Source organism: Maniola hyperantus, chromosome 10, assembly GCF_902806685.2.
Source record: "Maniola hyperantus chromosome 10, iAphHyp1.2, whole genome shotgun sequence".
NCBI classification, from domain to species: Eukaryota; Metazoa; Arthropoda; class Insecta; order Lepidoptera; family Nymphalidae; genus Maniola; species Maniola hyperantus.
Window position 1 is genome coordinate 2,111,055 of NC_048545.1, and position 25,735 is coordinate 2,136,789.

The 25,735-nt window shown below is 39.8% G+C and overlaps 2 protein-coding genes across 3 annotated transcripts in view; one reads left to right on the plus strand and one right to left on the minus strand.

The window, feature by feature from the left end:
* ChT (choline transporter) overlaps positions 1-25,735 on the minus strand; it is a 447,845-nt gene that overhangs the window by 231,933 nt on the left and 190,177 nt on the right. The gene's annotated exons all lie outside the window — the stretch shown is intronic.
* Mekk1 (mitogen-activated protein kinase kinase kinase 4) overlaps positions 1-25,735 on the plus strand; it is a 39,716-nt gene that overhangs the window by 1,235 nt on the left and 12,746 nt on the right. The window contains exons 2-22 of the mRNA XM_069501294.1: positions 3,881-4,018; positions 7,997-8,082; positions 8,640-8,767; positions 9,681-9,860; positions 10,489-10,649; positions 11,188-11,303; positions 11,878-12,062; positions 12,479-12,612; positions 12,949-13,193; positions 13,945-14,146; positions 15,005-15,119; positions 15,905-16,017; positions 17,399-17,558; positions 18,114-18,281; positions 18,803-18,939; positions 19,482-19,589; positions 20,414-20,555; positions 21,820-21,987; positions 23,186-23,359; positions 24,636-24,794; positions 25,465-25,655. Coding sequence (XP_069357395.1) covers positions 3,881-4,018; positions 7,997-8,082; positions 8,640-8,767; positions 9,681-9,860; positions 10,489-10,649; positions 11,188-11,303; positions 11,878-12,062; positions 12,479-12,612; positions 12,949-13,193; positions 13,945-14,146; positions 15,005-15,119; positions 15,905-16,017; positions 17,399-17,558; positions 18,114-18,281; positions 18,803-18,939; positions 19,482-19,589; positions 20,414-20,555; positions 21,820-21,987; positions 23,186-23,359; positions 24,636-24,794; positions 25,465-25,655 — 3,210 coding nt within the window. The remainder of the gene's footprint in view (positions 1-3,880; positions 4,019-7,996; positions 8,083-8,639; positions 8,768-9,680; positions 9,861-10,488; positions 10,650-11,187; positions 11,304-11,877; positions 12,063-12,478; positions 12,613-12,948; positions 13,194-13,944; positions 14,147-15,004; positions 15,120-15,904; positions 16,018-17,398; positions 17,559-18,113; positions 18,282-18,802; positions 18,940-19,481; positions 19,590-20,413; positions 20,556-21,819; positions 21,988-23,185; positions 23,360-24,635; positions 24,795-25,464; positions 25,656-25,735) is intronic.

Below are 25,735 nucleotides of genomic sequence, written 5' to 3' on the forward strand. Positions count from 1 at the left end.
CATGCAGGTTTCCTTACGATGTTTTCCTTCACCGTTAAAGCAAGTGATATTTAATTTCTTAAAACGCACATAACTCCGAAAAGTTAGAGGTGCCCGGGATCGAACCTCCAACCTCCAATTAGAAGGTGGACGTCCTAACCGCTAGGCTTAACAGCTTTTTTCAGCAGGGGGTAAAATAGTGGTTTGAATTTTGTGTAGTCCACATGCACAAAGTTGCGGCTGTAAGAAAGAAAGAAAGAAAGAAAGAAAACTTTTTATTTGATCACTACATTATAATGAACACTACAAGAAAACTTAAAACTAATAAGCCAGTCACTACACCTATTGTAAATGTGAAAATGTGATTGTTTGTTGGTTTGTCCTTCAATCACGTCACAACGGATCGACGTGATTTTTTGCATGAGTATAGTTAAAAACCTGGAAAGGGACATAGGCTACTTTTTATCCCGGAAAATCAAAGAGTTCCCACAGGATTTTTAAAAACCTAAATCCACGCCTATGAAGAGGTGGGCATCAGCTAGTTAGGTAATAAAGATTATAGCTAGTAAAGTAGTGTAGTGAAGTGTTTGCATTGAATACATTAATGGGCGTTGGAACGATGATAGCGTCACTATCTGTACCAATCAGCTTTATCATTCATCTGCTATTAGTGTTCATAACTTCATAGCATGTAGATATACAAACATTTTACCATTAGCTATGACTCACATGTTATAATAATAAAATCCCGCAAACTATTTTGGACTTACCTTTACACAAGTTTAAAAAATCTATTAAAAGTATGCTCAAATATAAGTATGTATCAAATATTTGAAAAGAGCAACCGCCGAGTTTCTTGCTGGTTCTTCTCGGTAGAAATGGCAATCCGAACCAGTGGTAGATGCATCCGACGATTCGAAAGCGCTTTGAAAGTTACTTGAATCAGTACCCTTATTATAAATGCGAAAGTGTGTTTGTTTGTTGGTTTGTTGGTTTATTGGTTTGCTGGTTTGTTGGTTTGTCCTTCAATCACGTCGCAACGGTGCAACGGATTGACGTGATTTTTTGCATGGGTATAGATAAAGACCTGGAGAGTGACATGGGCTACTTTTTATCCTGGAAAATCAAAGAGTTCCCATAGGATTTTAAAAAACCTAATTACATGCGCAAGAAGTCGCGGTCATCAGCTAGTTAAAATATTTATTCTTATTATTCAGATTCAGATGTTATGGTTTTCCTTTCATTTCATTTATCAAGTATTTTAGAGAGATTTCATCCTTATAATTTATCCTAACGGTTGATGCAATTAAAGTACAGGTTGTGATTTTTACAGATTTTAGTCAGTTCGATTTCCGGATGTGGCAAGCGAATTTTCGAAAATCTTTGAATGCAGTTTTCTTTCTATTCAAAAATAAAGGAATATTTTCTTTGAGTAAAATTTTCTATCTATAGTATTAAAAGAGTACTTTCCCTTCAGGTGGCATTACAAAATTCCACCCTGTAATAGCCTGTGTCACTCAGGAATAATGTAGCTTTCCACTGGTGAAAGCATTTTTAAAATCAGTTCCAGAGATTACTTTTTACAAACTTACAAACTTTACCTCTTTTCAAATCACATAAAAACATATTTATTGTGCTTACAAACTAATATTTGCAGTTGTTTGGGCGGTTTGGGCCATACTTCCCTCAACATAAAAGTTACATCTTAAAGAATATTCGTATATATAACAGAAGTATGTTGCTATATCCTCAACTGTTTTCCTGATATCTAGGTATTGTTTAGTGTTAATAGTTACTACCTAATTAGATATTGCAGTCACAATCACTATTGTCTACTGTCTAGCAAGGCCGTCAAAGTTATTGACTGATTGTACTTAAGTGAGGGATTCCCAGGGATTCCTTACTGATTGTTATTTGTCATAGCTTCAAACAGAAGGACAAATATTTAAGCATGCACGTTTTAGGTTTTTTAAAAATCATCTGAAAACTCTTTGTTTTTCTGATAGACTTTATGGATGTACTCTATCTAGGAGATACTGAATGCATATCTGCTCCTGCCTGGTTTAGGAGGCGATAGGATCCTCCCCACTTTTTCACCCCAAATCAGCTCTGCCAGTGTTGTGAGTAGAATGCCTTAATATGTATTAATGAACCTAACCTTGGACGCAGGCATGCTAATGTTGTTGTACTACGTATGTAATATGTATATTTAGTACGTCTGTGTGTATTCGCCGTAGGTTTAAAGTTTAAACGCGTCCATGCGCAAATATACCTACCGAAATGTCGCTTAGCTATATGTCTAGGATCTAGGATGCTAGACTTATAGCTAAGCGTCTTCTTTTGGCCCTAACGAACGCCATCTTACGCCGTGGTCCGAGCCTCACAAAATACGCCCTTAAGAGGACGTTGCGCCCCAACCTCTCCAATTATTTTTTCAAGCCCTAGGGCTTAGTAAAACTAAAAAGTGTAATTTCTTGTACGATGGTACGGAACCATTCGTGTGCGAGTCCGATTTTTTATTCAAACTGTTTTACTTAGTTTGAATTTTATCGTATCATTTTTTTAAAAAGAATATTAGCCATGCTAAATCAATAATAATATTCCCCTTTCCACTCCAACTAAGCGTAAAGCTTGTGCTAGGAGTAGGTACGACAATAGTGCAACAGGTGGGGTTTGATCCGGCGACCTTTTGGAATTCAGTCTGCTCCCCAACCGTTGAGCTATTGAGGCTCTCAAGGTTACAATCTATATGTTACTGTAAAGATAAATCAAACTATTTATAATACCTACAATCTACATGTGTAACCACATGATAATTCTGTTCACGAAAGATTTGCTAAAATAGCGTGTTATCTTATCAGTTATCAATTTCAAGGAAGTTGACTATTATCAGTTATCAATATAAACAAATATTCAGATGATGACGGTGTGTCGAAGTACAATTTTGTGTTGCAAGAATTTATAAAATCACCGTTAAAGGAAAATTGATAAAAAATTGTTTGGGGAAATTAGTCACAGGTTCTAGTCAGGAAATATTTCTTAGCCTAGGACCTAGGTACAGAACGCGGCAGAAAGTAATGTACATCGGTCTTTAGAATGACATTTCTGCTTTGTAGAGCGTTGCCTCTGTCATTCATACCTATATGACGTTTTGTCGGTCTCAATGACAGAGACAATGCTCTACAAATCTGCTATCTCCTTCTAAAGGTCGATGTACATTACTTTCTGCCGTGTACTGTACTCTGCTATTTCTGTACCTACACTGGCATTGATTAGATAACCTTATGTCTAATATTTTGTCCTTATCAATGTCCAGTTACATAACAGGTGGTTAAGTTACCGTTAAATTTTGACTTTTAGTAACCTCCCTTTACGAACTTTTCCGTCCGACGCGTCTGTCCATCTGTCTGTCTATCAAGACTCTTTTAACAAAATAATTACTATAATCCTTCGGTACGGAACCTCAGTGCGCGAGTCCGACTTGCACTTGTCTTTGTTTACCAACAGCAATTATTCCTTTCTTTTAAGAATATTAGCCACTAGCTGATGACGCGTGGATTTAGGGAGCTCTTTGATTTTCCGGGTTAAAAACTAGCCTATGTCACTTTCCAGGTCTGAAACTATATCCATGCAAAAAATCACGTCGATCCCTGTCGCGTTGCTCCGTTGCGACGTGATTGACAACCAAACCAACAAACAAACACACTTTCGCATTTATAATAGGGGTAGTGATGTTAAATGAGTAGTTCCACTTTCCTCTCCAACTAAGCGTCAAGCTTGTGCTAGGAGTAGGTACGACAATAGTGCAACGGGCGGGGTTTGAACCGTCAACCTATCAATTTACCTTTACCGGTTGAGCTATTGAGGCTCTAAAATTCAATGTCTGCTTCGTCTTTTATAGCGACGCTGATGATGTGGTGATGAGGCACTCGCGCCACTCCTCAAGGTATTACCTGGCGGAAAACGGCGACGGCTCCGAAGCGGATCTGCTCGGCAGCACTCCACCCAGAGCGCGGATCAGGGACAAGGAAAAGAGGAGGTGAGAAAGGGGAGGTAGTAAACCGCCTTTTTCGTACCACTAATGATTCACATCTAAATATATATAAGGAAAAGGTGACTGACTGACTGACTGACTGACTGATCTATCAACGCACAGCTCAAACTACTGGACGGATCAGCTAGTATTGATAAAATTTGTATGGAATGTGTGACTCAACAACACTTTATAAAATGGCTCTAAAGGGATGTCAATTTATCATTAAATTGAAATAAAATTATCCTTTAGACCCCACGGGGAATCACTCATTTTAAGGTCCTTGATGCTATTGTGTGGCCTACGAAATTGTATTTTTGACTAGATGATGCCCGTGAGTTCGTCTGCGTGGATTTAGGTTTTAGGTTAATCCCGTGGAAACTTTTTGATTTTCCGGGATTCTACATATATCTTTATGCCGGGTGCAAGTCGCAAGCTATCTCTGCACAAAATAGATGTGCCCACTAACTTGTTGTAAATTTAGGTATTTTTTAAATCCCTATTATTTTCCGGGCCCAAATATCCGTGCTCGGGATGCAAGCTATCTCTGCACTGCGCTAGACACTGCACACCGCTATCAGGAGGCTATCATATCGCATACTGCACGTTGTACCATACAGTTGTCTGTACTGGCGGATTATAATGAATTAAAGGTGAACGCACACTTATCCGAGCCGAACGCGTCGAACGAATCGAAGTCAAGGAGGCCTCGCACACAAATCCGCACCGAAATCGACTCAAATTAGAATCACTTATTTTTTTAAACAATGAGGAAATAGTACTCGCGCGTTGTTCTGTCGTATGCAACTGATAGAATGCGAGCGCATCAGTCGAGTCGACCGCATAAACCGCGCCGAATCTGATGACGTCATCCGAATTCGTCTAGGATTTCTGGGGTTTGTGCAGATTCGGACGATTCGACGCTGAGAAGTGTGCGAGATTTCATATACAGAATTCTAAAATTCGTTTCGTTCGACGCGTTCGGCTCGGATAAGTGTGCGTTCACCTTTAGCTTGTGGTTCCTTGTATACACATACCACCACCTATAGACGCCTAATAGCCGGACATCCCGATCGCCAAGCTTAGGCACTTGCTTAGCATAAGTCAGCCCACGCCCGTTCGGTACCCTCATTCCGCACAATGTCTTGATTACGTAACTTTTGAGTCCACCAATCACAACAAAGCATTCTTCCTTGTCCCCCGCCAACATTTTACGATTTTGTTTTCATGCAAAACCTTGTATATACGTACTCGCTCCAGCATTGCACGGGGCTGCAATTGCTTGTACAGTATGGTATAATAATATTGTAAATTGATCACTTGAAAAGAGCAACCGCCGAGTTTCTTGCTGGTTCTTCTCGGTAGGAACGGCATTTCGAACAAGTGGTAAATTAAACTAGTTGACGATTCAAAAGCACTTGTAAAAGTTAACTTGAATAAAAATATATTCTATTCTATTCTACTCTTGAGGTTGAATTCTCTGTGCTTGTAAGTATATCATGGACTTCCGCAAAGTAACGCCTGCTTCTATCGTACATTTGTATAGTTGGTGACGAATCACGCAGACATGCAAGCGAGACTCGTATCAGTGTAGCAACTGATACGTTATCAGCACTCGTCCGAGGACGACTAACTAATTGCCCCATGAGCACTTCCAATTATCTCGCCACTTTATGTATAACTAGCTTATGCTCGCGACTTTGTCCGCGTGGACTACAAAATTTCAAAACCCTATTTCACCCCCTTAGAAGTTGAATTTTCAAAAATCCTTTCTTAGCGGATGCCTACGTCATAATAGCTATCTGCATGCCAAATTTCAGCCCGATCCGTCCAGTAGTTTGAGCTGTGCGTTGATAGATCAGTCAGTCAGTCAGTCAGTCAGCCATTCAGTCAGTCAGTCAGTCAGTCAGTCAGTCAGTCAGCCATTCAGTCAGTCAGTCAGTCAGTCAGTCACCTTTTCCTTTTATATATATATATCAGCGGCGAAGAGTCAATATAACACGATTCCTATCGGCTTCCCTTTAAGAATTGGCATAATATAGCGTAAGTAGGTACTATTCACATAAATTTTCACACATACATTCGTAAATACAAAGGTTCGATCGTCACAAATGCTAATTTTTTTTTGTTGTTATTAAGTACTAATTTAAGTTAAAAACATAACAGCTAATGTAAGTAACATACACCTACAGTCGTACACCGTACAAGCCGTAAAATATCGGATTCCCTAGTTAGATTTTTGCTTAGTATTTATCTCTTTCATTTCTCTAGCGAAAGCGAAAGGAACGAACTAGGTCTGTCTCGCTCTACGGTCGACTAATAAAGAGCACACCAATTTAGTCTGGCCCAGTAGCGAATACGAATTTGGAACTCTGACAGGTCAGACAAATTTGACGTAAATAACTCGGTTGGATCCGAGTTACCCTATAATACCTCCAAATTAAAAATTATATTAATACTATTGTTTTAACAGGTACATGCTACTATTTTGAGTATTTTGTATTTTGAAGGGTGATTTGATATTGATACATTTGTTTTTGTGAAGCGGCCATGCTTGTTTGTTTAAGTTGTTAGTGGTGTTTTATTTTGATATAATAAATTGGGGATGTGATTAATAACTTATAAGTGGTAAGTTTACGGTAATTTTGATTCAGTTTGGTAAGCCAAAATCAGAAATGGCCTTAATTCACATAGATTGTTGTTTAACAGATTTCTTGTTACGTAACGATAGTAAGTTTTCTAAATTAAGTTTTGAAAACAAAGATCGAACAGCTGATATTCTTTTAGGTAAGTACGTTTCCGGCTTCCCTTTATCAGATTTTCACCCTTCGCCACTGATATATATATATATAAGATAGAAGATAGATAGATATAGATACATGAAGTGTGCGATGGGGGCATTCATTTCGTGACCAGATAATGGCGCCGATTCTTCTTTTTCGCTAAACTAAATTTTGAGTATCTGCATCCTCTTCTTTTTAATATTGCTAAAAAAGGACGGAACATGAATTTTACATACTCAACATTTTAGTGCACGCTACAAACGATACGCTCGCGATTGACAGCCAAAGTCGCGAGGTTTGACGGCTCTAAATTAAACTTAAAACTGTCAAACTATGTCTGTCCTTTTCATATTCAGATTCAGATTTATTTATTTGCTTTCATGTACATTTACATTGATTGATGGTGGGTGCTTAAAGCTAAAAGCTTTTCATATTATATTAATAAGGCTGCGAATGCTCTAAAATTTAGTTGTGCTCAGAATCAGTATGGATCAGATCAGTAAATCCGCGATGGATTTGGGTTTTAAAAAACCGTTTAATTTTCCAGGATAAAAAGTAGCCTATACATGATGTAACCAGTACGCTAGCAAAAACTTAGCGATATTGTTATATCTACTATCTAAACACAATCCAATACTAATAACCATTTTCCTCATTTTGTAGTTTTAGTGATTTAGTATTTGTCAAACTCGCAAGGTATATCGTGCAAAACTCAGGTCAATGACTTGCTTACGAGGCGACTTTGACTCCGAGTGGCCTACTTACGCACCGTTCGTCAGTCGGATGTTTTATTTGCAATATGTCGTAAACTTTTACAAAATTATAGGATTTTTTAATGTTTTTTTTCGCGTTTTTTTTGGGTAAGGGATGAATATATGATGTCCACGACTTCGTCGACGTAGATTTAGGTTTTTGTAAATCCCATGGGAACTCTTATTAGGTATATTAAGTAAGTACTAGTTTACTTTAGAGATTTTTTTAAGTACAATTTTTTAGATTGAGTACAATATTACCGTCACAGTATTTTTCCAAAAGTCATAATTATTAGGAGAATCGATTTAAGGCTTATTTCCCATTTGACCCATGCAACTGGGTCTAAAATTTGATATTTCAAAATCATTGTATTAATCGTGCTACGTACCCCTCATTTAAATTAAAATAATAGGAAAATCTTTATAAAAATGAGTTTACGAATTTTCAGGAATATCTATGAATCTGGAACCAGCTTGCAGAAAATGCTAGTCGAAGGCAAGAATTTGGACGACGTGCCTTCGCCAACGCCCCCAGGTGATATTTTGAAAAAGTTACGATCCTAAAACATGTCATATACATATAGCTACTTGAATATATATAACAAGAAAAGGTGACTGACTGACTGACTGACTGATATATCAACGCACAGCTCAAACTACTGGACGGATTGGGCTGAAATTTGGCATGCAGATAGCTACTATGACGTAGGCATCCGCTAAGAAAGGATTTTTGAAAATTCAACCCCTAAGGGGCTGAAATAGGTGTTTGAAATTTGTGTAGTCCACGCGGACGAAGTCGCGAGCATAAGCTAGTCTAAATATATAAAAGGAAAAGTTGACTGACTGACTGACTGACTGGTCTATCAACGCACAGCTCAAACTACTGGACGGATTGGGCTGAAATTTGGCATGCAGATAGCTACTATGACGTAGGCATCCGCTAAGAAAGGATTTTTGAAAATTCAACCCCTAAGGGGGTGAAATAGGTCTTTGAAATTTGTGTAGTCCACGCGGACGAAGTTGCGAGCAAAAGCTAGTCATACCTAAAGATTAAAAAACTCTTGTCTTCAATCAAAGTTTTGTATACTACAGAGCGGCCGAGAAGACGCTGTGGTCTAAAACTAAACAGATCAAGGGACCGTGATTGGAAGGACAGTCAAAGAGAGTCCAGGGCAGATTCCCTGCCGTCACCCAGTCCGCAGACCGCTGTGCCTACTCTGGTAAGTGTTTATGTTGGGCAAAGGTATTATAAAACTCCAGACAGGCGAATTTCCCTGCATGGAGGTCGATAAAACACCGACGCACGTGCTCCTGAAGTGCTCTGTAGTGAGCCGGCAATAGGTTGATCATGATGATGATGTATTTTAAAAAGTGACCACATTTTAGGGCGTTTGTGCACTTAGTCGTATTCGGTTCGTTTTCGTGATTCGTGAATTCGCAGTGGCCGTCATACAAAACGTGTACGCGTGACATTCGTGGTGTGCTCTCATTTGATTCGTGATTTGACGGATCCATCAAAATAGGAATCGAACTCAGAACAAATTGCAAGGACTATTAGAAGTAGCCCTATTGTGACAATGCCTGTTAGAGCGAGATAGCTAAATGCATTTAAGCTTTCATTAGAACGTGACAAAATGATTAGTTATGTTTTGTCCTTATCACCGTGGCCACTTTTTTTTGTTTGCCAAAATGTATTTGTACGTGAGTATTTGGCAAACAACGTGAAGTGTAGAAGGAATGACATTTCACAAGTAAAAAAATCTTCTTGAGCGAGAGGGACTGAGGGGGCCACGCTAGTTGCATATCTGGTGGAATTGAATGAGTGCAGAAACGCCCTACGACCTGACACCACGAATTAGCTGTATTGTCTTCGATTTTAAACTCGATTACGATATCGTGATAGAAGTAAATCCTCTATCAATGGAGTAAAGTCAAAGTCAAAGTCAAATGATTTATTCAAAATAGGTAATAAATTACTCTTATTGATGGTCTGGTATGGTGTTAGATTTGTAAGATTATAGTGGTGATAATTATTACGCAAACTTAAAACTAAAGCTACGAGGGTTCCAAACGCGCCCAGGTCCTGAGAAGAGTCCACAACAAACTCAGTAAATAGCATATCCTCATTTCTAGGTGGAATCCTGCAGCCGTTTCATGTCGCTCACTTCCCGTCTGAAGTGTCAAGCGGCATGCGAAGAGGATGTTCAGGAGAGATGCGCAGATGACGGCCTACCCGCCAGCAGAGTCAACTTCCACAATACCTTCAGCATGCTCATCAATATGGGGAATATCGAGAAAGGATGCAGACGCCAGGTTAGTATTCCACATCCTCATTTCTAGGTGGAATCCTTGCGACCGGGAGCGGTAGCCTGGGTCGCCCGAGCGCAAAGGAGATGGACAAAAAACTTTAAAACTTACACAAATTGTATGGACGCGTGCCCCAGAATGTTCAGAAATGATATATGTGCTATTTAATAGTAAAAATATTCTATTTGAAGAAAAAAAAGTCCTGTTGTTTTGCAGTCGTGGCATTAAGTTTGTGATAGGCAAAGTTCAGCCTGAGGCAAATTTTGTCCACCTCGTTTGTTGCATCGCAATGCTTTTTATAAATATTTATATTTAAAATTCTATGTGCTCTGTCATCAAACAAAATCCTAAAATGTTGGCGGGGGACAAGGGAGAATGCTTTGTTGTGATTGGTGGACTTAAAAGTCACGTAATCAAAACAATGTGCGGAATGAGGGTACCGAACGGGCGTGGGCCTACTTTTATGCTAAGCAAGTGCCTAAGCTTGGCGAGCGGGGGTGTTCGTCTATTAGGCGTCTATAGGTGGTGTGGTCTGTGGCTCCAAGCAATCCCCTTTTAGATCAAAAAAGAAATCTGGACTTTAACTTAACAATGAAAATATTTTGAGTTTGAGTTTTCATTATTTTTTGAACAGTTAAGTCGCGAAGAGAAAGTGTGGCAGAATGAGCTAAAGGATCTCATATGGCTGGAGCTGAAGGCCAAGTTGGCTGGCCGAAGCCTCAGCCAACAGGACGAGTTCCTGTGCACCCAGCGGAATATGATTCCAGTCATCGTTTTAAGGATCCATGAATACAAGTGAGTAAAAACTACATGTAGAAACGTACTGGATATTATTTAAAACTAGCTGATGCCCGCGACTTCGTCCGCGTGGATTTTCATTTTTCAAAATCCCGCGGGAACTCTTTGATTTTCCGGGATAAAAAGTAGCCTATGTGTTAATCCAGGGTATTATCTATCTCCATTTCAAATTTCAGCCAAATCCGTCCAGTAGTTTTTGCGTGAAGGAGTAACAAACACACACACACACAAATACAAACTTTCGCCTTTATAATATTAGTCGGGACTAACTGATGCGCGTCGTCCGCGTAGAATTAGATTTTTTAAAAATCCCGTGGGAACTCTGATTATCCAGGATAAAGACCTGGTGAGTGACATAAGCTACTTTTTATCCCGGAAAATGTAACAGTTTCCATGGGATTTTTAAAAACCTATATCCACGCGGACGAAGTCGCGGGCAACATATAAAGGAATTTGCGAGATTCCAAAATAAACTTGAAGTATTTCTTGTTCCTCCTTGTTTTTCTGTATTTTTAATAGTAATTTTATATCCCAGGTTCGAGAATCCAGACCCTTGTAGGAACCGCTCGCGGCTCCTGTCTCCCATCGAAGGTTCACTCGAAGATCTTTCGAATCAACCTGAAGAACTAAATGTTGAAGACAACAACGAAGGTAACTAATTTCTGTCATCATGATTTATATTTAGTGACTAGCTTATGTTACATAAATTTCAAACCCGTATTGAACCCACTTAGGGATGGAATTTAAAAAAAATCTTTCTTATTGGATACCTACTCTTTACAAAGAACACACCCTTCAAATTTTATGTCTCTAGGACCAGCGGTTTAGGCTGTGTGTTGATATATAAGTCAGTCAGTCAGTCAGGACTTTGAATTTTATATAATTATACAGAAAACAGATTAGCTGACCCTCTCTGCCTTTGTTTTGATACAATTTCTGATAACCCTTTCCATGTTATAGAGAAAACCTATAAGAAAAATTTAGTTTTCCGTACCCAATTGTTTAAGCTGTAAGTCAGTCAATTTTTTTTAACATTATGTAGAGATGATTTCCATCGCGATGGAGAGAGCATTCTTTATTTCTCTATGTGATCAAATCAGAAAAGAGATGTGTGTGACCAGAGTGGCCGACATAGCTCAGCGAGTTGCGAAGCTGGTATGGCAATGAGCAGGGCATGTAGTTCGAAAAACCGATAGACGTTGTATGTATTAATAATCACTTTCAGAGTATCTCTTCGGCTGTGTATCATTCGACTGCGAGCGTTGCACTACCGCAGTGGGCATCGCTATGAAGCAGGTAGCAGAGTTGTTGGAAGCTTACGAAGCAGCGATAGCGTTGTACCCATCGAGTACTGCGGCTTCAGTGGAGCACCCCGCACTGTTCTCGCACAGGACTATGAACAGGCTGAGAGTAAGTAGAGTTCAGTAGCTATGACTTGACATATAAAGTGTAATAGATTTGTGTTTTAATTGTTTAGATGCATCGTGTTTGCTTACACGATGTAGCATTTGCAGTAAAAAACATCATTCACTACTCTACGGATCAACGCTCATTGCTAACGGATAACTTTATGTATACCTGTATGAGTGAATGAGTCATAAATAAATTCTTTCAACATACCACACCAAGCTAACCATAGCGTTAAGTGCCTGACCCATAAAGGTGGTATCAGATATTATTTATTCATTTCTGTTTTTCATTCAGCATCAGAAGTGAAATGTTGAAAGATCAAAATATGCTACTGTTTTTGATAACTCTGCCTCTTTTTGTCAATTCTTGATTTTGATGATTGGTGCGAAACTTTAATCGTCGTGATATATTGGCAGGCGATGTGTCTGTGGTACAACACGGCGCTTCACATGCGGCTCAAGGTGCTGTCCGTGCGCCGCATGCTGCGCACCGTGCGGGAGAAGAGTCGACGCGGCTTGGAACACGGGATCTCCACGGAGCCCAGTAGCAGGTACATGACAAACCTAAGTTCTAAATCGAATTATTTGATGAAATATTAAATTTATCTAAATCTAATCTAAATCTTTCTTAATATATAAAAGGAAAAGGTAACTGACTGACTGACTGACTGATCTATCAACGCACAGCTCAGACTACTGGACGGATCGGGCTGAAATTTGGCATGCAGATAACTATTATGACGTAGGCATCCGCAAAGAAAGGATTTTTGAAAATTCAACCCCTAAGGGGGTAAAATAGGGGTTTGAAATTTGTGTAGTCCACGCGGACGAAGTCGCGAGCATAAGCTAGCTATAGATAATATTCCTTTTTTTTGATTCGTCGACAGAAAATCCTCAACCACTCAAAGGCCATGTCAAGTACGTTTCAACGTTAGCAACAACAATACCAGCGATTCCAACAACAGTGACTCGAGCGGACAGTCCGACAGGAAATCTGATCACTCTGATGACCAGGGGAAGAACCCTGATGAACTGAGTAATGAGATCATTGAAGTAGTACCTGATGATAAAGGGAAAGAAAGTGACGAGAAAAGAGGAGTTGATACTACAGATAATGTACAGGAGAAACCGGGTGAGATTTTAGAACTTTTTGAAGTAAAAATTCTTTAGGCGTGACTTGATTGACATTTAGATCATTTTTCAAAAAATAAGTTCGCAATTTTTTTTTAGTTTTATTATACAAGTTGGTTGAAAATCCAAAGTAATATTAGAAATACGAAAGTGTTCCTGGCAGGGGTTTGGAATTTTATAATTTCTAAATTTCTGGTCTGGTCTGGTGGAAGGCTTCGGCCGTGGCTAGTTACCACCCTACCGGCAAAGCCGTGCCGCCAAGCGATTTAGCGTTCCGGTACGATGCCGTGTAGAAACCAAAGGGGTATGGGTTTAATGAAAACTGCCATACCCCTTCCAGGATAGCCCGCTATCATCTTAGACTGCATCTTCACTTACCACCAGGTGAGATTGCAGTCAAGGGCTAACTTGTACCTGAATAAAAAAAAAAAAAGAAAAAAAAGTGTGTCTGTCTGTCTGTTAGCTTTTCACGGCCCAATAGTTTAACCGATTTTGATGAAATGTGGTACAGAGCTAGCTTGCATCCCGGGAAAGGACATCATTTATGACTTTCGCATTTATAATATTAAGTAAGTATGGATATAGAATCCGGCTTTACTCACATAATTAATCGACGTAAGCCCGACTAGTTTCGAACCCATCCAGGATGTTTTTCCGCGAGTGAAGCCAGATTCTTCTATGTTTATTATGAAACAATCTTTTCCAAGCAACCCCTTTTTATCCTAAAAGTTTAAAAGTTTTTCGTCTTACAGATTTCACTGGAGACATGACACCTGAAATAGTTATATCAGAGACATACAGTACCAGTGATACTAATGTATCTAGTGAAAGCGGTTACATATCCGGGGAACAAAACTACAAAAGAGAAATGTCGTACGACGTATACGACATCGGTCCCTTGGGTGACGTAGCTCAGTTGAGGCTGCTCGGACGAACCGAGGTGTCCGCTTACCGGTAAGTGTTCATAACCACTGAAAGTTGCACCTATAAGGGTTACTTTTTCCTTTTGAGGTACGGAACCCTAAAAATAGGGGTAATGTTACAATAATTCCCAGAGCTGAAAATTTGTACATATATTCGGGACAACATTATGAATGAAATGTGAAAAGTTCCCATCGATCTGACTCCTGCAAAAAAAGTTTTTCAAGGTCAAAGTTATTCCCATAGAGCTGAAAATTTGTACGTATTTGTAGACTGCATCATCACTTACCACCAGGTGAGATTGCAGTAAGGGCTAACTTGTATCTGAATAAAAAAATAATATTCGGAACACCATTATGAATGAAATGTGAAAAGTTCCCATCGATCTGACATCTGTACCCGTAGTACAAGATTTTACGTCTCACCAAACCAAACCAAATTCGAGAGTCGAAATACTTCCGCGTTACAGTAAACTGGATCTTAAATGCCTTGTTTTAAAGCTCAAGTTTGTCTACACTTCTACAGCCAGCGCTCCAAGCGGAAACATTGCGAAATTAAAATCAGTGGCATTGATTATTTGACTTCAATTCAAAGCTGTTTAGGTCCATTTTACTGTAACGCGGAAGTATTTCGACTCTCGAATTTGGTTTCGTTTGGTGAGACGTAAAATCTTGTACTACGGGTAGCAAAAACAAGTTATTTAAGGTCAATGTTCGCAAAGTTTTTTGTTTTTGAGCCAAATGGTAAGTTTTATCATAAAAATAGGTTGGATAAAATTGTAGATCATGCAATTATCTATAAAAATTGTCTTTACACTTTTTCACCTAAGATTCACAGTTTCTGAGATATTACGATACTGCATACATGTTTTTTTTTCATTCTTGTGCGTAGTGACTACCACTTCGAGATGTTGAAGACGCAGGGCGTTCGACGCTGTATGATGTTCATGAACAAGATGTGCAACAAACTACTTAACAAGGTCTACCTTACGCTGCTCGAACCACAGGTGAGACATACTTTTTACTTCATTTATACCTTTTATCAATTTTGTTTGTTATTTCCGTTCATCCTTTTGTGTATTTTGTCTGCTCTTCCCGTTCATCCTTTTGTGTATTTTGTCTGCTCTTCCCGTTCATCCTTTTGTGTATTTTGTCTGCTCTTCCCGTTCATCCTTTTGTGTATTTTGTCTGCTCTTCCCGTTCATCCTTTTGTGTATTTTGTCTGCACTTTCTGTTCATCCTTTTGCATATTTTGTTTGCTATTTCTGTTCATTCTTTTGTATATTTTGTCTGCTATTTCCGTTCATCCTGTTGTATATTTTGTCTGCTATTTCCGTTCATCCTTTTGTATATTTTGTTTGTTATTTCCGTTCATCCTTTTGTGTATTTTGTCTGCTCTTCCCGTTCATCCTTTTGTGTATTTTGTCTGCACTTTCTGTTCATCCTTTTCTATATTTTGTTTGCTATTTCCGTTCATCTTTTTGTATATTTTGTCTGCTATTTCCGTTCATCCTTTTGCATATTTTGTCTGCTATTTCCGTTCATCCTTTGGTATAATTTCTGCTATTTCTGTTCATCCTTTTGTATATTTTGTCTGCTATTTCTGTTTATCCTTTTGTATATTTTGTTTGCTATTTCCGTTCATCCTTTTGTATATTTTGTCTGCTATTTCCGTTCATCCTTTTGTATAATTTTTCCTATTTCTGTTCATCCTTCTGTATATTTTGTCTGCTATTTCTGTTCGTCATTTTATTTTTTATTCATATTTTCATCATATTTTGTTTATTTTTAGGCGGAAGGTGCAGAAGAAGACGCGCAAGACGTCCAAGAAGATACCAAAGAAGCTGAACAAAAGACTGATACACATAATAATTATGTTATTAGGAATACCTATGAATTTCGCAGGTAACATATTTTTAAGTGAACTTACAAAAACTTTTTATTTTTTTACTAAGAAATCAAGAGAATGCGCGGAATGAGGGTACCGAACGGGCGTGGCCCGACTTTTATGCTAAGCAACTGCCTAAGCTTGGCGATCGGGGGTGTCCAGCTATGAGGCATCAGCCCCCCAATTGTATAAGAAAAGCGTATTCATCGTTATCGTAATCGTCAACAAATTCTGCCCATTATTGATTGGCTGTGAAAAAATGTAAACATCGAATCAACCAATCAAAGGCAGAATTTTTTGACGATTACGATAACTTTTTTCTGATTTTACCCAATTATTAACCAATTTTACTAAAAGGAAAGCTCGAATATCTGGGCCATATTATGCGCAACCCAAAATACAGCTTATAATACAGGGCAAGATAAAAGGCAGACGTAGACCTGGCCGTAGGCGAATATCCTGGCTCAAGAACCTTCGCCAGTGGTTCAACATGAGTACAAGGTCACTGTTTAGTAGACATGTGTCCGCTATAGCTAAACTTAACTGAAAACCGCTGCCGTGCCTATAGCGTACCGTAGCGTTATTGTCGTAGCTAGCAACGGTTATCACCTATCATCTATGACGAACCACCTGACAATGCAACGCTGCCAACTGGCAACTGACAGTGCATTGTTTGGTTTTTTGGTAACTAGAAACGCAATAATTATCCCTTCTCTTTCTTTCTTTCACTGAAAGCTGAGAAGGAGCGGTTATTGGCTACCGGCTTAGTAACTAAGAACTTGATAAACCAAAGCCGACCTTATCTCTATTACGCTAAGGCTTAACTGTACAATTACTTGTCCATTACACTTTGATCTATCAATATTAATACAGTTAGCCTTAGAGTAATAGAAATAAGGTCCTCTTTGGTTTATCAATCTTCGTGAAATGTTTTTGGTTAACTGGACTGTGGCAAACTATTCGTGCAGGCGTCCACTATAGTTTGACATATGTCAATGATCATTATAATTAAACTTTGCTGCTATGAACTTAAGGTTGTGATTACTTCACGATATTCATGAAAGTAAAATTGGTTTTATTTTAGTGTCTATGCGCGCGCTAGCTATACAGACGGTATTGATACGGCAGCTAGCTTAGTTACTACTACCGAAACCGCTGCGCGTTGCGCATATTAAATTAGTTGAAACACAACTCTGATACCGATATTCGGCAACAGTTATCAATATTGGTATTGAAACTAAATAACTGTTGATTAGCCGTTGCCCGAAATAGCCAATAACGCCCATCTTTACTGTTTAGGGCAGCGGTAAACAAGATCCAGTTAGCTTTGCCAACCTCCGGTAGGAGATGGCACTTGAAGAAGAAGACTAAAAGGAGATTTTCAATTTATTTTCCTAGATATGGTTGCTGGTGTGAGGAGACGTTGTCGATGCAGCTGCCGTCGTACCGCTCCCACTTCCTGCTGCTGACCAGCATTTGTATGGAAGCTGTTCACGACTACCTCTCGCTGAGGATGGAGGGTCGACCCGAACACCCTTCCTGCCTCACTATCAAACAGGTATTGTTATTTAATTTCATATTAATGGCAATGTAGTGTTTCCATTTTTGTTATTAAAGATGCATTCGCTATATGATTATGTGGTACGCGATACGTAAGCCTTATTGCTTTAGACCTAAAGGCATTAATCAATTTGCTATGTAGGCTGCGAAGGCATATTGGTTGATGTCACTTTATACGCGTGCATGTATGCGTGCGTGTATGGCTGCATGTGGCGTGTGTGCAAGCATGCGAGTGTGCATCCGTATGAGTGTGGGCTTATGTGCGTGCACGTCTGCGTTCGCATTGGTGTTGCGCGTGCCGATGTGCCTACGTGTACAGTACGCGGCCAAAAGTAATGAACATCAATCTTTAGAAGGAGATAGCAAATTTGTAGAGCACTGTCTCGGTCGTTGAAACCGACGAAGCGTCATATGGGTATAAGTGACAGAGACAACGCTCTACAAAAATGAAATGTCATTCTAAAAGCCGATGTTCATTATTTTCGGCCGTGTACTGTACGTACTTGCTTGATCTTACAATCAAATGTATGACTTAATAACAATTTATTTACAGTTAATACACGAACTCAAGGAGGGTTTGGACATAGCGGCAGAGATGCGCGCGTCGTTCGCACGCAACGTAGAGGCCGCATTGCGAGGGTCGCGCGCCTTGCCGCAGACCCGGAGAGATCTACTCGATATACTCTATACTTTCGACGCTACCGTGGAAACTGCATTGCAAGTAAGTCTAGATAGAAAATTGAAAAAAAAATTAGAGCCTCGATAGCTCACGAACGGCGTTCCGAACCAGTGGTAAATTAAAACTACCTGACTATTCATAAGCACTTGTTTTTACAAGTGCTTATGAAGCTACAAGTTTACATGAATAAAAAAACATTCTATTCTATTCTATTCTATTCTATTCTATTCTATTCTATTCTATTCTATTCTATTCTATTCTATTCTATTCTATTCTATTCTATTCTATTCTATTCTATTCTATTCTATTCTATTCTATTCTATTCTATTCTATTCTATTCTATTCTATTCTATTCTATTCTATTCTATTCTATTCTATTCTCAACGGGTAAAGGAGCGGACTGAAAACCGAAAGGTTTCAAATCCCATCCATTGCACTATTGTCGTACCTTCTCCTAGCACAAGCTTTACGCTTAGTTGGAGAGGAAAGGGGGATGTTAGTCAGCAATTAACTTGGCTAATATTCTTTAAAAAAAATATAAAATGATTGTATTTTCGTTCCAGCAATATCTATCGTATCTCCGAACGATGTCAGAAACCGAGGCCCAAAGTCGAGCAGCGTTGGCAGCCGAATGGGCATTCACTGCTAGATTGGCTGCGAGAGCACCCCAAGCTGCCGTACTAGCACCGCCGGCTTTTGCGTAAGTATTAACACTAGAACCTTTGAAAGAAAGAAAGAAAGAAAGAAAAAAAAATTTTTTTTTAAGTTGTACCACACATTACCAGTTAGACCTAGTTAGGTTATCCCGGCGCCTCTAATACTTGAGTAATAAAAAAGACCTCAAGCAAAAGACTGCATATTCTTTCATTAATGTCATCCTTATCAACCGACAGACGTCCACTGCTGGGACTCTTGACTCTCTTGCGTTTTAGGGTTCCGTACCTTAAAAGGAAAAACGGAACCCTTATAGGATCACTGTTGTTCGTCCGTCGGTCGATCAGTCGGTCGGTCAAAATTAAATTGTCACGAACTAATAATTAGTATTTTCAAGGGGTATCATATGAAGAACATGTGCATTCTAAAACAGATTTTTATTTATTTTTATGCATCACAGTTTTTGAATTTTCTTGCGAAATGTCGAAAAAATGCGACTGTAGTACGGAACCCTCGTTGCGCAAGCCTGACTCGCACTTGGCCGGATTTTTTTATAATAATAAAAATTATAATTATATTTTTCCCCAGTGATATGGCCTGCAACCAACTCGACAGAGTGTTGAAAAGATTCGAGGACAAGTTCAAACAAGTCATGGAGCTAGAGAAAAGCGAGCACTCGGATCCGGACGATCAAAGGTAACAAATAAACGTGTTTGCAAAATGAGCGGCTGAGCGCTGAGTAATCTGAGCGAGCTGAGGATCTGTAAGCTACATTGCTTTTGCTCAGTATTTAATAAAATTTAAATAAAAAAGATGATTGTTTTGGAATAGTCAAATTATGTGAAGCAAAAGAAGAAAAAAAGAATCTATTAGATCAAAATGCTAGAATCTAGAGATGTAATATGGATTATTAAAAAAAATGAAACATCGGAAAAGGGGCTGTTGAAGAACCTTTTTGGAATGTTGGTGGGAGAAGGAGAAAAAAAAGATGGCGGGCACGACGGACACCGTAAAAATGGTGTTTATTACAGATCACTAATATAATTTTGAAATTAAGTCACTGACCGAGCAGTATCAAAATAACCCTTATTGCACCGTATTAAGGTTTGCGGTTAAAGCAAAATACGTGACTTATATACACGATGTTTTATTTTATTTTTTATTCTACATATTTGTACAATTTTGATATTTTTTTCTAACTTACATTTTGAGGTGCATATATCTGCTAATGGAATATATTTATTATAGAACAATAAACTCGATATGTAAAGCCTTCGCTGTCCGTCCGTCTGTCTGTTACCGGGCTGTATCTCATGAACTGTAATAGGTAGAGAGTTGAAATTTACAGTGTCTGTTGCCGCTATAACAACAAGTAATAAAAAAGCCAAGATGGTGAATTCCAAAATGGCCGCCATGCAACTTTAATAAATTTAAAAAGCATATAGTGTTATATCTTATGCGAGTGTACGGAACTCTTCGTGTGCGAGTCCCATGCATACTTGACGGGGTTTTGTCTGCAGATATTTGGTGTATACGATTTGCCGCGAGGCACAGTGCGTGTACGCGAGCGAGCGCGAGGCAGCTCTGCAAGCGGCGCAGTGGGCGCGCGCGCTCGCCTCGCGCCTCGGGCAGCGGCACAGAGTGCATTGTGGAAGGATATTTGTGAGTATACCCATTGAATACGGTATTTGACAACTAGTCAAATCAGTAGCTTTTTATCAAACGTCACAACGCGCGCGTAGTATGCGAAATTCTATGAAATACCGGTGTATGACGTCACAATCATTTGAAGTGCTTTTTTTAGTTTAATCGATAATTTAAAATGGTTATTACACTTAAAACCAACAAAGGACGTGGATTTTACGTATTTTGGAAGACCCTCTATTTAATTATTACTGAGAAATAATTTATTTTTGATGTAGTCAAATACCCAATTTGAGATATGCAGCCGTAGTCAGAGTCGCTAATCGTTACTTAAGATTGAATTAAAACGAGACAGATTTATGTGAGAGATATAGCTCTGTCTTGTTTTATCGTTTCTCGTGTTTGTACTTAAGTGACGATTAAGCGACTCTGAGTACGGCTGATAGTCGCTAACTATGGGCACATTCTCTCTGTCCTGGTTTCCGCACTTAAACGTCTATTGTGCGTAACTATGGGCCTCATAAGAAAGCTCAGAGTCACTCAGCGGGCGATGGAGAGAGCTATGTGCGGAGATTCTCTACATGATCAAATCAGAAATCAGGACATCCGTAGAAAGACCAGAGTAACCGACATAGCTCAACGGATTGCGAAGCTGAAGTAGCAATGGCCAGGGCACATAGTTCAAAAACCGATAGACCTTGGGCTCCCAAGGTGGTAGAATGTCGACCTCGCACCGGAAAGTGCTGTGTTGAAAGGCCCCTCATTGGGTGGACAGACATCAAACGAGTCGCAGGGAGCCGCTGGATTCAGGCGGCGCAAGACAGTGGCGTGTTGAAGTCCCTACAAGAGACCTTAATGTCTAGCAGTGGACGTCTATCGGTTGATGATGATAAAATAAAATAAAATAAAAATCTTTTTTATTCAAATAAACTTTTACAAGTACTTTCGAATAGTCGGATGCAATCTACCACTGGTTCGGAATGCCTTTCCAACCGAGAAGAACCAGCAAGAAACTCGGCGGTTGCTCTTTTCAAATATTTGATATAGGTACAAGATTATGCCATGTATAAAATAGTATTTGCAGTCTTGTGCGTTGCTGGAACGAGCTGCAGGTCAAATCCACGCTCTTTTATCATTTAGATAATCTTCAATTGTGTAATATGCTTTTTTCAGGAGCATATTTTTAATAGATTTTTTAAACTTGTGCAAAGGTAAGTCCAAAATAGTTTGCGGGATTTTATTTTAAAAGGTTATGATGATGATAATGATATTGTCTCTACAGAACAGTCTAATAGCGATCCGGGACTGCCTGGTGCGCCACACAGCGTACATCCTGGAACGAAGCCAGCAGGAACACTTGTCATCTCACGAGCTGCCCAAGGACATACGCGACAGTATGATAGCTCGGGTCAGGGAGCTTTTACTGCAAGTCTACAAACTGGGATTCGAGGTATATGTCACCAGTATTTTAGAGTATTTTTTTTTTCAGTGAATACTTAACGAAATTAATTAAAGGAGATATTTTTCATAATTGTTACGAGATTCCAGAAAAATCTTTCAGTTTAAACCAGCATCTCGATTGCGGGAAACCTGCATCAATCATTATTACAGTCTCAATTGTTCTGATTGGCTGAATTTGTGCGATTCTTGTTGCAACAATGCATTGTAGCCAAAGGCGAGCGAGTATCAACCAATCAGAGATAATTGCGATGGTGACTTTGTAGCTGTCATTCTCCCGCAATCGCGCTGCACGATTGCGGTAGATTGACAGCTACAAAGTCATGATCGCAATCACCTCTGATTGGTTGATACTCGCTCACTATTGGCTACATTGTTGCAACAAGAATACCATAAATTCAGACAAATCACAACAATTGCGATTGTAATGACGATTGATGCAGATTTTTCGCAATCGACCTACAGCACCTCGATTGCGGGAAACCTGCACCAATCATTATTACAGTTCGCATTATCCATACTAAAATATGAGAAAGTGTTTGTTATCTTTTCACGGCCCATCTGCTTAAATAGATTCTGACATTCTGAAATTTGGCACAGCCTATATTCTGTCCCAGGAATTCAGAGTTTAGGTACACAGCAATAAAAAAAACCAAATGAAGTCAGGCGGCATCATCTAGCTTTATAAATAGCAAATAATTATATTTTACACTAATTATAAAAATTATCGGATTGTTTCATCGAATTTCCGTCCGAATAAACCTTTTCGTCTGCAACAGTGTCTGTGTCTTCTGCTACAAAATAACTTATTAGGCAATGCCAAGAATACTGACTGCATCTCCGCGCTGAGCGGCAACAAAAAGTATATAACTTATTAGCCATGTTAAATGACTAAATATTCCCCTTTCCTCTTCAACTAAGCTTCAAGCTTGTGCTAGGAATAGGTACGACAATAGTGCAACGGGCGGGGTTTGAACCGTCGTCGACCTTTCGGTTTTCAGTCCACTCCTTTACCCGTTGAGCTAAACAGGCTCTGAAAAGGCTTTAAACAGGCTCTGAGGAACTAAACAATAATATCTGCATAACTTATATAATATTATATACAAGTATACATTTTGCATGTGCGTATACGTCACAGTCACCGCACGCACGCGTACTAACCGCACGCCCGCACGCACGTATGTTCGCAGCTGCACACAGAGCTGTACAAATTCGCGCAGGCGCCGCTCACGCTGCGCGAGAGAGAGGTGCGACGTCTGCGCCCCTCCTCCCTCCAGCCCTCCCGCCCTCACACCCCTCAACTGAGGAGAAAGAGGCCAGAGACCATGCTCGTACACGAGACCTCTTCCACTGCCAGCCCGATGGTAGGACGACGATATTCGACCAAATGCTTTATCTTGGCTCAAATGTTTGCTTGGTGCTTTCTTGGGACAAATGTTTGTTGTAATTGTGGTGTTGGTGTTTTTTCGTGCGTCCTCAATAATTTTGGAGGAAATGTGTTTTTTCTGAATCCTCCATTTTGAGAGTTCAAATGATTTGAAAGTGATTCAGATCATCAGAAAGGATGAACGAAGAGAATTATTAAGTAAAAAATACTATCTTCATGATCATAAATGAGAAGACGCCTGTGCTCTTCCTCCCTCCACCCCTCCCGCCCTCGCGGCCCTCAACTGAGGAGAAAGAGTCCCGAGACCATGCTCTTACACGAGACCTATTCCATTGCAAACCCGATGGTAGGACGATGACATTGGGCATTTTGGTTCGAAAATCAGCCTTGTTGGCTCAAATCTTTGCTTAGTGTGTTGTTTAATCAAATGTTTGCTTTGTATTGTGGTGTTGGTGTTTTGTTTATACCCCTAAACTAAGGAAAAAGAGGCCCGAGACCCTCGTATACGAGACCTCATCCTACTGATGGTAGGATGACGATATTCGACCAAATGCCTTGTTGGCTCAAATGTTTACTTTGTTAGATCAAAATGTTTGCTTTGTATTGTGGTGTTTGTGTTTTGTTTCGTATGTCGTCTTCTTTGGAGGCGCGTATATGTCCAGAATCCTGCATTTTGTGTCTTGATTATTCAATTTTGAAATGCCACATTAATTATAAGAAAGGAAAAAATCTGTGTTCCAAGCTCGTAACAGCCCATATTATCATTTTTTTCTCTTGACTTTTTAATGGGTGCAGCATTTTCGTTATAAGTCCCGACAATTGCTATTGCGCGTGGCCGCCATTTTAGTGACGTCAGCACTAGACTGAAGTTTCGGGCTGATGGTATATTTTTATTTCGGCTGACGTCAAAATGACGTCATTTGGATGTTAATGAGACATAGTTCCAGCGCAATAACAATTTGCGGGACTTATATGAAATATCTTGTGAAATATAAGTCCCGCAAATTGCGACGCGACGCGGCAGCATGGCGCAAGGCGCTGCCGTCGCGTCGCAAATGCGTTTAGGCCTTTATATTTCACAAGATATTTACAAGACAGACAAGACAAACCCATACAAACAATAATTGCCGTATCGCGCAGCGCAGCTCGAGTGCGTTGGTACCATTAGTTTATATCCTTTGAAAGGTTTTAAACTTCGTTTAGCAAGATACCTGTTACTCTTGAAATTCGCAAAATATAGCCCATTGTTACAGATCCACAAGGAGCTGCACAGATTTGTCAACGATTCACCGCAATGTAGGGCATTTTCTTCGCGAAATGTGGGCGGTTCGCCGAGGAAGATGCGCCTGTTACGATCTGAGAGTATTGGAGAGGAAGGAGAAGCTAGTGTGATGGATACTTTTGTTAGTCCGGTAAGGAATTTTAGTATCTGCAAATTAAAGAGCCATTCGTAACTGAAGGATTTTTTAATAGGACATGTCTCCCGGCGTGAGAGTGACTCCATTGAGCGTCTTGTAGTGGAGGGTACCAGAGGACGAGGAAGATCGCCTACGCGATGGACTGACCCGCTGTGGGTGTCTAGCCCCCAAGGGGGGAGAGTGAGCATAAGGTACAAGGAAGAGACAAAATAATTTGTAGGGAGTCAAGAAGGCGGCCCGGGAAAATGCCAAGAGCAAGTACCGAACGGGCGCCCTCCCACGATTCGGCTCATATAAACGAGAGGTTGGTGGGGCCATGGGAGGTGGAGGGTTGACCCGCTGTGGGTGTAATGTACCAGACTATCGGCCAGCAGGGAGAAGTGGTGAATGCTCGCTATATTAGCGAATGAGGCCCCAAAAACGTCACTTCGTGATGACAAAATTTTTGTTTTAATAATTTGTTTACGATTTAGCCATGAATGTTCGAGAGATTAAGGTAATTGACTATGTAGTCTAAAACAGGACAAACAATTTTTTCTGCCACTGCCAACAGTGTGTGATGCTGGTTCAGTAGTTATTTTGCTTTTCAAATAGTTCTCGATTTAATAGATTCAATCTTGAAACTTTAATTAGGGATGCGTCAAATTGATATTTTTTTGTACAGTCCCTAAACGATATCGAAGCCCTTCTCTCGGGGTCTAAATCAGCGCAAGCGAAGCGAGCAGAAATGGATGAGTCTACGCAGCAAGAAGCGGAATGGGCTAAAAGAGTAGCTCGAGCAGTTATTGAATTTGCGCGGTGCTGGATGAGCTTCGTTGTCGAGCGTTGCGACCGGGGACGAGGTTTGAGGCCTAGGTAAGACAATAATTCAACCACAAACTTACACATAGCTAACTAGATGTCGCTGCATGTAGTTGAACCACGCTAGAAAAGTT